We start from the raw sequence: 15,361 nt of genomic DNA, 5'->3' as shown, positions 1-15,361 counted from the left end.
AGCGACAATGAACGGCTAGCTCATTAATAATAACGCCAATACATACATGCTAATTGCTTCGTCATCATTTCCTTTTGCTTCTGACAAAGTTTCTTTTTCCTTAGATGTCGTTCACTAGTGGAACGGACTTTGTTTGCTGTTGGAGATGCGGAGCAATGAGTGACCGAATAACGTTGGATATTAGAGACGTGGTAAGGTTTAACATAGAAGCTATACTTGGCCATAAGGAACGTGTCTGAATGGAAATCTATGATCTGACAATGAGAAACTTAAACATAGCCAGTTACATATTGTAATACGATTGGCTGCGGTGTCCAGTGTTAGAATGACATTGGGCTCGGGTTCAGGAAAGCAGAAGGCAAGGATCATTAATCCTTTTCGGAAAAAAACAAGTTTTACATCAGAGAGATGATGTTGTACCCTGTGCAACATATCGGGATAGGTATATTTTCTAATAAGGTTGTTCGTGTTAAGGATAATTACAGCTACGCTAAAAACGCACGTACGATACCACGATGAGGGATAGTAGTACCATCGTGTAAGTGTTACGGGAACCTATATGTATGTTATAATTCGGTGCCGAAGCGGAATTGTCCGATAGTAGGTCGCAAATTAGACTGCTTCCAACGATAGTACTTATGTAATTCGAATATATTGTAATTCAAGTTTAAGCACTGCTTCAGAAAATTAATTGCTCCTTTTTTTAAGATAAAACCGATCGATATCAATCTCTATTTGAAAAAAGGCTACATATACACAAACAAATAGGCTCACAAAAATCAAATGTCACTGCTTTCGTCTTCAACATACTTAGTAGACAATAGTAAATTAGACACGTTATCTTGAACGTCATTCTGACCCTCAGCAAAAACTTGACATTCTATGTTAACTAAGCGAAATCGTGTAAGTGAATTGAAACAGAAATACTCAACAGTGTCCTAGCGTTAACTAGGACAGATTGAATGTCGAAAGAATATATGGCAGTGTTACGTAATAATATGCAGCTAGGAACATACCTTTGTGAAAACTGTCATGGATCAAAGGTCCGCCGATTGGCCGGCTGACCCTACCATTAAACTGGCTAAATGCTGCCGATCTCCGATAGATGAGATGGGGTTGTGGTTCACTCACTTCATCTGTTGTCCAATTTCCTTTCGGGCTGGTGGTATTATATCCTTTTAGTGGCTCAATGAGATAGTCCGCATCCTCCATCTGAATCAAGCCCGTCTGAAAGTATAGCAGACGACAACAGAGAAACAACAATACATTGTTATAATGTCATACTTTTTTTAGGAGTTCAACAACACTAGAGAAGTCCGGTATGACGAATGCAATATATGGTGATCGGTTTTGGTTATATTACGCTGTGTTGGATCAAGTAAGTATTTATTCAGGAAACGCCTGACGGCAATTGAAGGTTTTACTAGGTGCCAGAACTCATTTGGGTATTTTCGACTAGACCTATCTATCGCTAACTATGCACTTTCACATTCATTTTTTGCGTCTGAGAGGCAAGATCAGTCCTGTTTAGGATCGTCTAAATTTCCATGGCTGCTGCTTCACGTCTGACTTTTATTAAATTCGTTGAAGATCAAAGATCGTTCGTGTCCGTTCATTGGCTGAATCCGATGACTTCACAGCGGACAAAGGGCCAAATCCAAGAAGGCCAAATCTTTCTCTCTTTAAGTCATTCTTTTTTCGTGTGGATTTTTTTCTGTCGGGGATTTTCCACGTTGGAAGCGATCGTATTTCGGCCAAGAAAATATATAATAAATAGCCGCTAGGTCCAACATGGTCAAATAAAGCTTTAACCCTTAACCCGTCATCTTCATATTCATATATATACCGTGTGGAGCTTGGGAATTTCAACGAGCTTTGCGGGGCCCCTCGTCGTACCGAGCATGTACTCATTCGCTGTTTATGCTAGCAAAAAAAGCCAGTTCTTTCTAAAACAAAACATTAAGTTGATCAGGGAGAGAAACAGCGAGTCGTTTAGGAAGTTCGGGCGAAGATCAGCTATTGTCCACAATGCAGGACATACCTCACCAAAATTATATCTACGCTATTGCCAGTAGAATTTGCCTTCTGAAAAATCTGAGGACAATCCAAGGAGGCAAACCAGAGATTTTTTTTCTCGAAAATGTATCAAAAAGCCATTTTTTATATTCCTGCATCTTGTATACGAAAATTAAGGCAAGAAGCAAAAGATCAACTGCTAATTATGTCGGATAGTTAAGCTTTAATACCTGGCCTATCCGAGACCTCATGTACCTCTTCGCGGCCTTATATTTGTTCGCCTTTTTAAGCCGTTGCTGTTTTTGACACGTCTGCCTCGCTAACAGCCCAAAATTCAATTGCCCAAAATGTAGGTCGAGTATTTAAGCATACATTCTAAAGGGTTCACTTCTGCTAAAAAGTTCTTTGCAGATAAACGAATGAATGTTTGGGATTGACCAGTGGTTTAAGCCCTAAACTGAAAATGGAACCAAATCGAATGGTGATCATATTAAAGTAACACGATCGTAAGAGAAAGCATTTCTAGCACATGGAGAAGATTTCGTTGATATGAGTGATAAGCAAAATCCGGATAGCTGCTTTGTATCTACGCGTGTGATGTTTACGTCACTTGAAATTGGACGTCAGATCTGCACTATGGTTTCACGTCTATCACTGGCAATTTTATATGAGATAATATTATTCGCCGTCTGTGTAATTTGTATACCTTGACTTCTAACTATTGTAAAAGAACTACACAGCGATCATTCAGACAGCTAAGCCCTTTAAGCCGCTGATTCGAGTCTGCCAAACCTAAAGTACTATGCGTCACTATTACCATAATAAGACCTTTTGTTAGACGTATGTCGATAGAAAAATAGTTTTACCATTGCATACATCTATAAAAACCTATAAGAACTGCTGGTTAGGGCAAGCCTCCTAACTGGGCACGTATAAGAAACAAAGCTATGTTTTTATGATATAGTACGTTAAAAAAGAGTCATTGTCATATATATTATAGAAATATCTATCGAACTACACAGGTACGCGACTAGCGAGTAAAACGTCAGCTTGTTCTACGTTGTTTGGGACACGATTGATCCGTATGCAGAGCGAGCATGTATATGTTCCAATGTAGACGGCTGTGTGTGCACGTTTCAGGACAAGCGACGTACCTCGCTACTTACGATAATAATTTATCGCAGCACGAAAGTTGATTAAAATAGAGTGTTTTTTTTTTTTTTTAAGTATTAATTTTCACGTAAATTAGTCGGCCGTTAATCATTACGGTGAGGATTGTTTTTTTGATTGTAATAGACGGTTCGTAATCATAATGGTGGTGATAGTTATGATGAGGACTCAATGCCACTAACAAATAGCACAAATCACATTAGTAAACTCATTGTCAGCTATACTGTAATAGATGGCGCCACTTGTTGCTCGTTGATATCTCTATACACATAAAATATATATGTTCATACTAACTCTTAACTGTCCTTACATCTTGACTTAGAGGTGCATATATCTATTTCTAGACTTAAGTTGATGTAATTTTTTCTCTTTATACTGCTACAATAAGCGAAGTGGCCTTTAATTGCTGCTTTCAACTCGTTTTCATCGTGTGAGCCTGACAATCCACATAAGTTTTAGACGTTTCTCGCTTTGCTTATTCCGGGACATGATTCGTTTTAACCATCGTTCTGTTCCGAACGCAGCAAGCTACCTTTGCTGTTACTCATCAGTACTACTCATGGGACAACAGTTTCAGGCATATCGCCATCAGGCCGAACTCGGTTCGCCCGGCTCTTCTGCTCTTTGCTCGATCCATTTTAAGAGACCTTCAACCTTAGTGAACACCCTAATGCCCAATTGACCGTCCGCCCGCCCACCCACAACCATTCTTTATGAAGAGTTACGTGACTCAACGGTCTTGTCGCTTTATTGACGGTTTATGGCCTCTGTTCACGAGAGCATGTGGTGCACGTAAAGCTCTCGAGACGACGTCTGGCTGAATGGCTGGTCAGCCAGAAGATCATTGCGCTACTGCCTGGATTGTTCTCTTAGCGCACAGTGGCTAGACCGTTACACAGATTTGGCTGATCCACGGTTGTTGTTAGGGTAGCGAACCGGGTAGTCACAATAAAGAAATTCGACAGTGCCATATTTTGTTCTAATTTATTGTAGTTTTGTCTTCGCAGTACATTACACAATCGGTGAGATACGGCGAAATTCTTATGGCAACGGATCAATAGTTTTGTATTGGCGTATCAATCAGTTGTTATAACGACTCAAAGTTTTCGTATAATCAAAACTATATATATATATTCCTCCGATTGGTCGTCATGACGTATCCGTCGACCGGATTCAAAATCCATGGTATGCGTAGGCTATTCGAGGTGCATATAATACACAACAGGAGGAGTCTCATTCGTAGCGTATCACACCCAATCCAAGCTAAGAAAAGATGCATTGCACTCGTTGCTAATTACGTCACACCATACAATGCAGCTCATCGGACTGCATTACTAACGCTTACAAGCAAGAACTCAAATAATACCTTTTTCAATGCAGTAGCCTCATAACGGCTCGAAAGCATCGGGCACCGGGAGTCAATAGTCATAGTCTACAAACGAATGGCAGAATCTGCAATTGGCTGCAGTAGTGAGACGAGAAAAACGTTGATACGTAAGCTTCTTTTTATTTTTCTCCTCGTTATCGTCCTATGGCAACCCTTGGGTCGCCCGCTTTTACGTCGTGTATATATTTTCGACATTTTGGTTCGTCTCCTTATCGTTACTCCACAGCGACATCGGTGCTGGTTCCCCAGTCGCTGTCTCCGTAACTACCATTGCTTTGGTCGCCGCTACCGTCATCGGCTCGGCTGCTGCCGCAGAAGCACAGCTGCGTATCGGAAAACCCATCTTCCTCCACGACCCCAGCTGCCTTCGCTGCCGCTGGTATTGTCTGCTCCTTGCAATCCCATTGAAAGTTTGTTTCGTCCTGACTCAAATTGGCGCCTATCCTAGGTCGGTGCGCCTGTATATCCTACACCGTAAGCACTCTCTGCTTTCCTATCTTCTCTCGTTCTTTTTTTGCTCGTACAAACCTTCGAGTAGAAGACTTCGCACTTGTCGCGGCTGCGGTCGCAACCCGTTTCCGCCGGCAGCCTGCCAAGTCGCGCCCAGCAGGCGAGGTGGCATTGGCAGTACCGACTTTCTGTGGCAGCAGACGGTCTGATTTTGTCTCGAACGTTACTCCGTACAACTTTCGCGTTTCTTTCCCCTATCCACTATGGCAGCGACAGAAACGGAGCGTTGGGAACCCTCAGTGAGCTATGGTAAACGAAAGAGTAAGCAGGCAGGAAGGCAGTCTCGAATCACATCACACACACATTTCTGTGCGTCCTTTTTCCTCGCGCTGTTCAGGCGTTCCTAGTATGAGTAAGACTCGCGCCTCACCCGCGCTAGGGGTGAGGCGCGAGAAACTGGCTGCCTCACTCTTTTGCCACTCATTCACCACGAACGGTCTTCCTCTTAGGAAAGGAGGTGGATTGGAAAAAGGTACAAAAGCCGCCTTCCATCGACAAGTAGTCCCGCGCGACTTGTCCAGCAGCCAATCTTCTATGCCACCTCCTCGTCGACAACCTGGAAGAATCTTTTTTTAATCAATCTTTCTCTTTTTTCTCTTGCTCTCCTTCTGAGCTCTCTCTTTCATCCTCTTTGTTCTGGATTCCCAATCGCTTCTGTGAATTGTACGTCCCCTTTAGGTCGTCCACAAAAGTCGAAAAACGTTCATTTCTCAAATCATCGTATCCTTTCTGTCGCCTAGAGTCTCTCTTTCAAACCGCGAGTGCGAGCCTGCCGAATCATGCGTGGTAGCTATCCAACCATTTCCCGTGGTTCTCCATCGCGTAGGATAGGGCGAGCTCTTTCTCCGTTTTTGGCCCTCGTGCCATCTCCGCTGCATATCTTTTCATATCCGCCTCATGTCTTTTCAGTTTCTTTGCTTCTTTCTTTTACGTGCTGTCAAGGGGTTTCGACACGGTTCCACGTCCAGGAGCGACAAGGCCGCCTGCACCTGTTTTCATAAAAAGACGATGAGGACAAGCTGCATGATAACGTAAAACCTATTTATACAGCGCTATAACTTTTATACGGTTGTTGGCTAGCTGCATAACTGGAGGATGGCTGCAGAAAAGTACGAATTTAGCTTTCTCTTCGGCTTGCCTTTGTCGCATCGCAACACGCGTAGCTCATTAAACTCTAACTTGAAGACGGACCACTGAGAGTACCTTCCTTCCAGAGTGCCTCTACGAGAAGAGTGCAACGCCTAGCCCCGTTTTCCTTCGCTCATATGCTGGCCCTTTCAGGGTCAGCTAGTAGCGTCTTCCGTGTCTGTCGTGATGTTCTTTTCATGTCTGTTCTCATCATTTTTGCCTGCATCTTAGCCGGCCGGCTAGCATCCCTGTCTTGATTCACATACACGCATTAAATTCACATCCGTTCACTTCCGTTAGGTTTGTCGTTTTCGGTGGCCTTTCTTTCCCTGAACTTTTTTTCACAATCCGCTATCTGCTTCCCCGGTTTCCTCAGCGGCATAATATAATGGGAGCTAGGAACTTTCCCTTTATGCTTACTTGCTTGGCTAGCTGACACCCACATGCTCCCCGGTCCCGTGTTTGCGTCATCATCGTTGCTGTCTGCGTCATATGGCAAGTGACTATTCGACGACAACCAGTAAAACTGAATTGACCAGATCACCAAGGCAACACTGAGTCAGTGCTTCTTTCCTCGGTTAGATACGCTAGAAAAAAGAGGCCACGAAACACCAGTTCATCTAGAAAGGCTTTGCCTTCCGCTCGGTAGGCCTCTTATGCTGCCAGATACTATTCGCTACATGCTCAAGTATTTCTTTTTACTCATACGAGTGATATCGCTGCCTTTTTACCCGCATCACGCCATAGTGCTTTGATTTGTGATTTGCAATGACTGAGATATTATACAAAGGTTAATCCGATCACGCCATACACATCAGGCTCATAAACACGTATTCCGATAGAAATCCGCAGAGGAAAACGTAAAGTTCGTTTTAGATATCAACGGGAAACATGCCTTCAATTTAAACGCTAAATATATTCCGCCCACTTGGCTAAAAGCTGCTGTTATCGTTGTCGAAGTTGATCTGCTGTGATACGGCGCAATCTGTTGTAAATCATGTATATATAAGTGAACTGCTTGCAATGTTGTACCTATGCACGGCAAGCCTGGTGACTAGTTTTGGCCTCGATCAGCGAACAAATGTATCAATCGATTTGTTCTGAATAGATCATGACGTGAAGGGTTCGAACATCAAATTAGAACTAATTGGTAGGTAGGATGAAGGGGAGTTTGAGGTGAATTTCATTATTTTCTTTGGGTGTCACATGGGCATCGCTTTAAAATCAGTCGCCAAAGGATATGATATCGGGTCGTATTCAACATGGCCCGTCGAGATACTAAAGCGGTAAATTTGTTATATATTGTAGGGCCCTTAACAAAAACCTGCCATCCCCAGTCGGACGACGATTCTACAACGATCAGAAACTACTACGTTATGTGTCAATTATATTACGACCTCGATTCGTCTTACTACTTTTCACCTTGCCAACGGTACGTCCGCTGTCTGACTACCGTTCAAAAAATTCAGTCTGTGGCATTAGTAATGGCATAATAGCAGGATGGGTTAGTATTAAGTGTCGGCCCGGGTTTCCACTCTGGATATTATTAGGTCGTCTTGTTGTCTGGTCAGTGTAGCCGCAAGTACCAAGTGCCTTTTATTCAGAACACACCTAACGAACACTAATTATCTCTTGCCGTTTAGTATTAGTATCGAAAAGTTAGGTGCCGTTGGTTTTGCTTTAACGAAAATCTTCGCTATAATTAATAAGAACTAACGAGAAAGTCTCATCGACACTGCCCCTTTAGCCAACCGTAACTTGAATCTCTTCGACTAGAGTTATGCGCATGAGATTACTAATTCTGAGCGGTACCGATGCTCAAAGGCGCATTGTGCCTTTATCAGCCAGACGTATTTGTACACCAACGCGGATAATCACAATATACTTTCTGTATCAATTTTAGATAGAAGCAAATAGAGGATCTATAGTTTGTGCTAACAAAAACTCTCTCGTTAATGAGATTTTGCTAAAATGAAACACGTATGTCTGTCCGTAACCCACACATATGCTTGCTTACCATATGTATAGATATGCAGTTGATCTCTCAAACGTGCTGGATTTGTTTGTAGCGGGTTAAGTATTAGCTGCGACGAATCAAGCTTCTATTAGTAGAAAAGGGATTTCAGGATCAGCAGGTTTGTTGCGGATGTGTTCAATAACAGTGCTGTCGTCTGGTTTTTGACCATTTTAGACAATATGACGGTAGCCAGTAATATAATCAAGTGACCACCTTAAAATACTCTTTGCTGCCGTCCGCCATTGGTCCTATCAACCAACATCTCGCTGTCAGCAATCGCCACGCCCGTACAGCTCGCAAAAGTAAAGCTAACGAGCGAGGAGACGCACGCTGAAACACTTTAAGTACCAGCACCATCTGCAATTTACTCCTGTACCAAGAAACCTCTACAGGCAGACGATCAAACGCTTTGCTATTCACTCGTTCTATCTGTTTGCTAGCCTTTTCTGTAGAACTAGCTTGGGCTTCCGCTCGACATTGGTCTTCCTACATTTCCTTCAACTTATTTATCCATTAGAGCTTTTTCCAGCTACGTCTTAAGTCCAGGGGTTTGGCCTCGCTAGAAGAACCTTGCGTCCCGATTGCCGACGCATCCACTAGCTTAATGCTAAAACAAACATTTCCGGCTTCGGCCCGAGTTTCGATCCCTATCCTGGTGCTTCGTTTTGCGTCTGGCTCACCTGGCTTCTTTTAACTACTGGCTCCAGCCTGGGAAGATTGTTAGAAGGAGGAGGATACATCCAAAAGGTTACTTCGAACAGGGTGTAGTTCAAGCAACTGGGATGTAAGGATAACAAGGGAAACCAAATGGTTTTGAACCACCGCCTTTCTCGGTTCTAAGCTATGCCATCAACCATCTACAGTAGTAGAATATTAATAAAAAAAAGAACCCGGAAACTTTATTAGGTTTGCCGTTGAAGACTGAAACGCAGCAAGAGAAAATACCGCTGTTTCGCTGCGAAGAAAATGGCTCGCGAAGAGATACGCGCGCAACGACATACGACGAAAATAGCATAGGTGCCATTATGAACAGATATGTGTAGACAGATTTTGTAAACTCCACAACTGGCATTCGTAGAGACCTTTCTCTGTGTATAAAGGGAGCACTAAGTTTCACTTTCTACCGAAAATAATTGTTCAGTTAATAGACTTTAACAAAAATTAAACATCTCGTTATGAGCGCTATTTTCATGTATGTATTCATCCCAAAGAATACTATGGATACATTAATATATACAACTATGAAGACAACGCCCCTTACGCTAGCTTATGTATTGAAAGGTATTAAGCCCTAGTTAAAAGATGTGATTTACTTCTTAAAGCTTGTCTCTACCGGCAAGTCGCAGAGATGCAGTTACATGAAGTTAACGTGTTCATTATAGATTTGGTTGCAAACGTATATGGATAGTTATTAATAGGAATACATAGGTAATGGGTTCCATCCAGAAGGTTTATCTAAGAAAAACGATGCTTTTCAGTTACATTTCATCAGAGATGTCCAATCATACAGAGAAGTCCAAATAGATCGCAAAACGTGTCCACCGTATTCAGTATATAGAAATGCAACTTGTATTTATCTAAATGCTATATACATTTCCTACGTTCTCCATACTCGTGTTCTTATCGGTCTCTGCTGTCCAGATAGATGTGTTTAGAGACCTATTTGTATTACGAGCGCATCGTCCTCGCGACTGGTTTTAAGTTGTTTTAAAGAAGCTCATGCTAGGGTATAGAGGGTGTTAAGGAGTACGATAGTAATTTGCAGGGTTTAAAACATACACGCCTTTTACAAAATGACGGGAAGATTCAAAACAGCGTTGAGCTTCCGCCTTGGCTACGCGTACCTCTTCAAGATGCTACATTTCCCGGGTGATCTCAGATGATTAGACGAAATCTGCGACTTGCCGCAACCTGACATCGGAAACGACACGCAAGCATTGCGCATGATAGGCAACATTTGAAGATACATACATACAAGAAGCGAAAACAGAATAAGTTTTTCAATCGAGATAAAAAAAAAAACAAGGGTTTAGTCCTTTCTCTAATATGCCATAGGCCCAGATCCACTTATTCATCTAAACTAAAGTATTAAGGTAGTAGCAGAATGTGTGAAAAGCAAACAACATATTTCATGCGACCAAAGTGCTGTGTGTTCACGAACAAGCCGCTGTCCAATGAAGCACTGCCCCTACTGCATAGATTGTCATCGTTGCAGTAATCAATTTGAGAGCCTGAAAGTCAGCCCGTTACGCAAAAATTCAATAGTAGAAGGATACACCTGCTCACTGCTGGTACTTATCAGTTTACCTAATTGAATGTTCTGAGCGTTTTCTTTATCTGGCCAATGCCGCCTGACTCTTGGTCCAAACCTAGCTTACTCTTACGCTGAGGAAGAAAAACTGAGCTAACTTATATGGAAAGGAATCTTTCCATGCCGGTTGTTCTCCAGGGCCGTTCTTATTGGGTCCGTCGTGCTTCTTCCGAAGCTATGAATAAAAAGAAAAAGTTTTTAGAAGAAAACGAAAATTTAGTCGAATACTGAAGCGACGTAACGGCTACAGTGTTTAAACCCTCGAAATTTGCCGTGTTATTGTATGCGATGTGATGATATGCTGGATGCCCGTAGTCATTGGCCAGCACAGAGAACATAAAGCCACAAAGTTAAACCAGCCAATAGGGAGCGACCCAAAAACTCAGTTATAAAGCTGCTACGAAACAACAACGGAAGTTAGCCTATATGACATTGCTAGGATATATTTAAGAGGCTGGGTTTCAAAAGACACAGTAGGACTGGGTGTGCTTGGTGTACTAATCTGTTTGGGAATCTATCGCCTAGCTTATTGTGGTCTGCTACTCACCGTAAATCGCGTAAGTACGCATGTTCCTCTCTCTCGCTTTATGTTAGTCAGCTCATGCGAGCAAGGCTTTTTGAGAGTGTATACGTGTAAGTGGAACGTGTTGTGTATCTTTTCTGGCTACCAGGCTGGCCTGCATCGTCGAATAGTCTGGTTGCCGGCTTGTCTGTGGGTCCTTGTGTCAGACTGATTGAATGGGCTTATGGATCCTTTGGGGAGTTAGCCTGTCAACGGCGCTCTTGGTAGTAGAAGGTCTCCTCCGCTGTTGTTATCAATATATCCACCAGCGCCGTTCCGCCTACAATAGACGATATTAGTGCAAAAAGGATTTGGCTTCGGAGTCTAAAAGCTCCACCGGCCATCGACTGACGTCGAATGGGTGACAGCTTAGGAGAGGCAGTACGAACGGGCGGCATGTCAATGGCCGCGGCGACGGGCTGCAACAGCCGCGTAGGATGAGGTGGAAGGAGCGCGATGAGAGAAAAAAGGAAACAGTTATCGACCTTTTGTTCTCTTTTCATTTCTTAGTTCTATATTCTATCCACAGTCTTTAAATAAAGTGGCCATGGCAGAGGAGCTTCCCTTTCGTCTAGGACAATGTATCGCTGCCAACCGGCTCCTACGATTGGCTTTTTCAGTTTTTAGCTAAAATGGCCTCTATCATTCAGCCAGTTCTTCTCAATATCTTCCACATCAGCAGGGTCCCTTGAAACACGATGCACCTGCATCGTCGAAGCCAAGACAGCGTTTAAGGACCAGCGGCGAGCGACGACAATACCGCTATAAACGCGCTTCTTCGGCCAATGCATTCGAGTCTGGTAGCCGATTGTCTAGTTGCTCTGGAAAGAGGAGTGATTGAGATAGTGGTACCACAAATTGGGGGAGTACGAAAGCGCTCTGCCTTACGGAACTCGTTGGATGGCTGTCTGGCAGGCTAGTGAGCTTGCTGAGATGTGGCATGCCTCCGCTTGGCTTGGCCTGCTTTGCCCTTCGCATCCGATTCCCTTGTCCTCTCGCATACCGACTACAACTCTTGTCGGTCCTATGGGAACGTCTCAGCGAGCATCGAGAGATGGTTGGACATCGCAGGACAATGCAACGGGGTCATCCTGAGACGTAATGAAGGTCCTCGGCAAGGAGCGAAAGCGTGATAAAGAGAAAGGCGGATGCTCTCTCTCTCGCGAGACCAATGCTGAGTATAACGTATGAGCATAAAGCCAGACTGCGGAATATGTCTTTGGAAAAGACGATTCGGTTTTTCTGTCATCTAATGCGCTCCTTTCCTCTGTCATCTCAAGTATACAGCGTCTGCGTTTAGAGGTTGAGGAATGAAAGAATCGAACATTGGATCTATGCAGTGTATGTATTTGTAGTCTATTATTTATTGCCTAAGACCGCCAATAAAATGACAGTTTGGTTCTCAGATAAAAGTGCTTGAATTCAATAGCAGCATATCTAATTTGTATGCCGCATCCATATAGAAAATGAAAATACAAACTTAAGTTAATGCTTATTGTTCTACTTAGACAGCTTGTCTTACAGACGGACACCTGTCCGGCCACCGTAACACAGTGCCTTCTTGATTTCTACGCACCCAACAGTAGGTCAACGCTGAAGTGAATAAGCTTGAATAATCGTAGCCAAGATGAGAGAAAGCAAGTTCTTTTCTTAACGATAATTGTACAGTACACGCGAAGCTTTTCTAATAATAAGAAGTAAAGCGCTCTTAGACAGACAAAGGTTCGACAAAGTTGTATATAAAGCCTTTTTTCCCTTTCAATGTCCACCCTCTTTAAAACTAAACAAGCCCCCTTTATAACGCCCTCCCCAACGAACCACACGTTGCACTGTGAATATACTATGCTATACGTCTGCAGGCCTATCACCACAAAAGGACGAAGCCATCTGTCTTTAATAAATACCGCATTTAGATCTGCTTGACACGAGTAGAGTAGCTAACTTTGACAGGTGGTAACAATAAGGCACATAGCTTCATGAGAGAAAACGCGACAAAATCCTATATTGCCCTTAATGTAGGCCTTGTTATTCTCTCGTGGCCCGATGGCCGCAAGCGGCCTCTTGTTGTTGGCCGCAGTTTTTTCAGACGCTTCCTGCTTTTTAGCTCTAAACAAGATCGAAACACTGACCGTGACACCCTCCGGCTGCCGACGAAAACTCGTCGTCGGCAAAACAGCAGATAATGAAAAGCAAGAGGCAGCCGAGTAGGTGAACAATTTGGTCAAAACAACATGGAAAGGGGTCCAGCGAAAAACATATGGAATGGGCAGACAGCTAGCGTAAGGCTGGCATGCGCAGCAGACGGAGGCGGAAAAATACAACCAGGCTGTCATCCCATTAAATCTCTCATTCGCTACTATCCTCGGGTAGTTTGTAAATCCAACAATGACAAGGACAACAACAACAACAACAAAAGGTCCAATGCTGCCGCAGCATGCGTCTGCCGTTCGGGGCAAAGGTTTGGCTGGCCACTCGGTTCGGGTGGGTCAAAAACAGTGTCGGCTCAGCCTTCAGCATTGCTGGTACCACACTGAGAAGGGACAGCAAACATCGCGCAAAGAAACATTGCTTGTTTTACTCTTGCTGCTTCTGTCAAGTACAGAGCGGCGCATCCGGTAATAGTATCTTTGACGACAACGGCAATTTCTGTCCAAATGGTCTGTTGTAGCGTCAGGGTGTCATCCCCTCACCATGGGAATTATCTAGGAGGAAACGTTGCCATGGATAGAAAATGAGGTTCGTCTAGTGTCGCAAACGCTGTTTGTCGGTGCTCGGTGGGTTCCCGAGTGAGTCGACTAACTCCAGTCGACAAGAGGCTGCAGCAACAACGACAGTGCCTCTGTCTTCGTCTGCGTCGGATCCTCGTTGGTGAGCGACGAGGACAGTACCACGGACGACAAGAAAAGATATGAGAATGACGATAACAACAACGACAACGCTAAACAGACAACGAACGAAACCCCACAGAAAGGGAATTGCGGAACTTTGCTTGTTCCGGAAGTGTCCGGAAGGGTCGTCGACACATCACTATAACATTGTTGTTACTCGTTGCTGTTGGCATCGTCGTGTTGCTGGTTTGCCTGTTGGCAAATTGCAATTCATCCGAATGCTGGGCCACTGTCACGCACGCGTCTAACGGACTACGATTTGTATATACAATAGAATAGCCATACTAGTAAAGTTAGTGATGCTCACTTGCAGTCTCGTGGGTTTGGCCTACGCCTACGCTTTCGGGTATATGAGGCCACTCTACTCTTTTCCACCCATAATAAACTGAGCAGCGGAACAAAGCGGACTGACGAAGCATTTGGCCATCTAGACTATACAAGGCTGCTCTGCGTCGACGACTACACGATACACGATGCCAACTGTTGAGTGTACGAGGGGACCTACATGTGTACACACGCTGTGGCTCTACAGAACGACGGCTACAATATACTTTCTTCTCGATATTTTTTTTTTACTTTTGAATATCAATTCGATCTAGTTAAGCAAAACAAATCTCTTACCGACGCTTCGTAGCATGTAGACTAGTCGTTGACAACATTTCTATAGTACGATTTATGTTTGAGTGCGTATTTCATATATCATATAGGACATATTAAATTCGAAAAGGATATGTGGTGCTCTAAAACGTTTCCATCGGTTGCTGTGTTCGAGTTTGTCCGGGCAGACAAGAGCCTTTTTAAGACACGCTTAAGGCACCTTTTAAAGTAAAGTTTTTTTTCGCAAAGCATTAAATGCATGTAACGGTACCGACTAGCTGAGTGGGTTAAAGAGTCTTGAGCCTTATTGAACCCGATAGTTAGGTGGGATACGCCTTTTTTGTGACGCTTTATAAATATCTCTTTTCGCGTAACGAGACTTTATGTACTAACGTACTGTCGCCGTTGTTGGAGGAAAACGGGTGTCCGAACCGAGAGTTTCAAAAAGATTTCAGGCGAATCTGGACGTCCTGAAAGTAAGTGAAGGGGCAGCCACGCACAGGACGTAATGATTGGGTTGTCGAAAAGATACTGACGTTTGTTTAGTTAAGTAGCTTTAAAGCCATATAGATCAGGCAACATAAGCGCCTTAAACACGTAGGCTGTTTACGACCAAGATGCGTTATCGAACGTAAGGGTTTTGTCGAGTTCGGTCGGAAAATTTCGATGTTTTTCCTACCCGTCGAACGGTCACGAAAAAAGCTGGCGAAATTATTGAAGAAACGAACATGAGCGACATGTGAAAAGCCATGACATCGCCAAAGGATGTCGTCCA

At 43.6% G+C, this 15,361-nt stretch overlaps 1 protein-coding gene across 13 annotated transcripts in view; it reads right to left on the bottom strand.

Moving 5' to 3' along the window:
* Positions 1-15,361, bottom strand: part of LOC111254967 (A disintegrin and metalloproteinase with thrombospondin motifs 6-like) — a 236,974-nt gene that overhangs the window by 104,581 nt on the left and 117,032 nt on the right. For 10 of the 13 annotated variants that reach the window (XR_015318072.1, XM_086976289.1, XM_086976290.1 and 7 more), the window contains exon 3: positions 1,017-1,227. Coding sequence is in view for 12 of the 13 variants with exons in the window: in XM_086976289.1 (XP_086832415.1) it covers positions 1,017-1,227 (211 nt within the window). In the remaining variant the exon portion in view is untranslated. Of the gene's footprint in view, positions 1-1,016; positions 1,228-4,552; positions 6,813-10,011; positions 10,140-15,361 lie in introns of those variants that run through there. The other 3 variants (XM_086976296.1, XM_086976295.1, XM_086976293.1) reach the window with 3 other exon arrangements.

The sequence above is a fragment of the Varroa destructor genome, unplaced genomic scaffold (genome assembly GCF_002443255.2).
Source record: "Varroa destructor unplaced genomic scaffold, Vdes_3.0 BEIS01000007.1, whole genome shotgun sequence".
In the NCBI taxonomy this organism is placed as follows: Eukaryota; Metazoa; Arthropoda; class Arachnida; order Mesostigmata; family Varroidae; genus Varroa; species Varroa destructor.
This window is presented reverse-complemented; position numbering and strand designations above follow the sequence as displayed.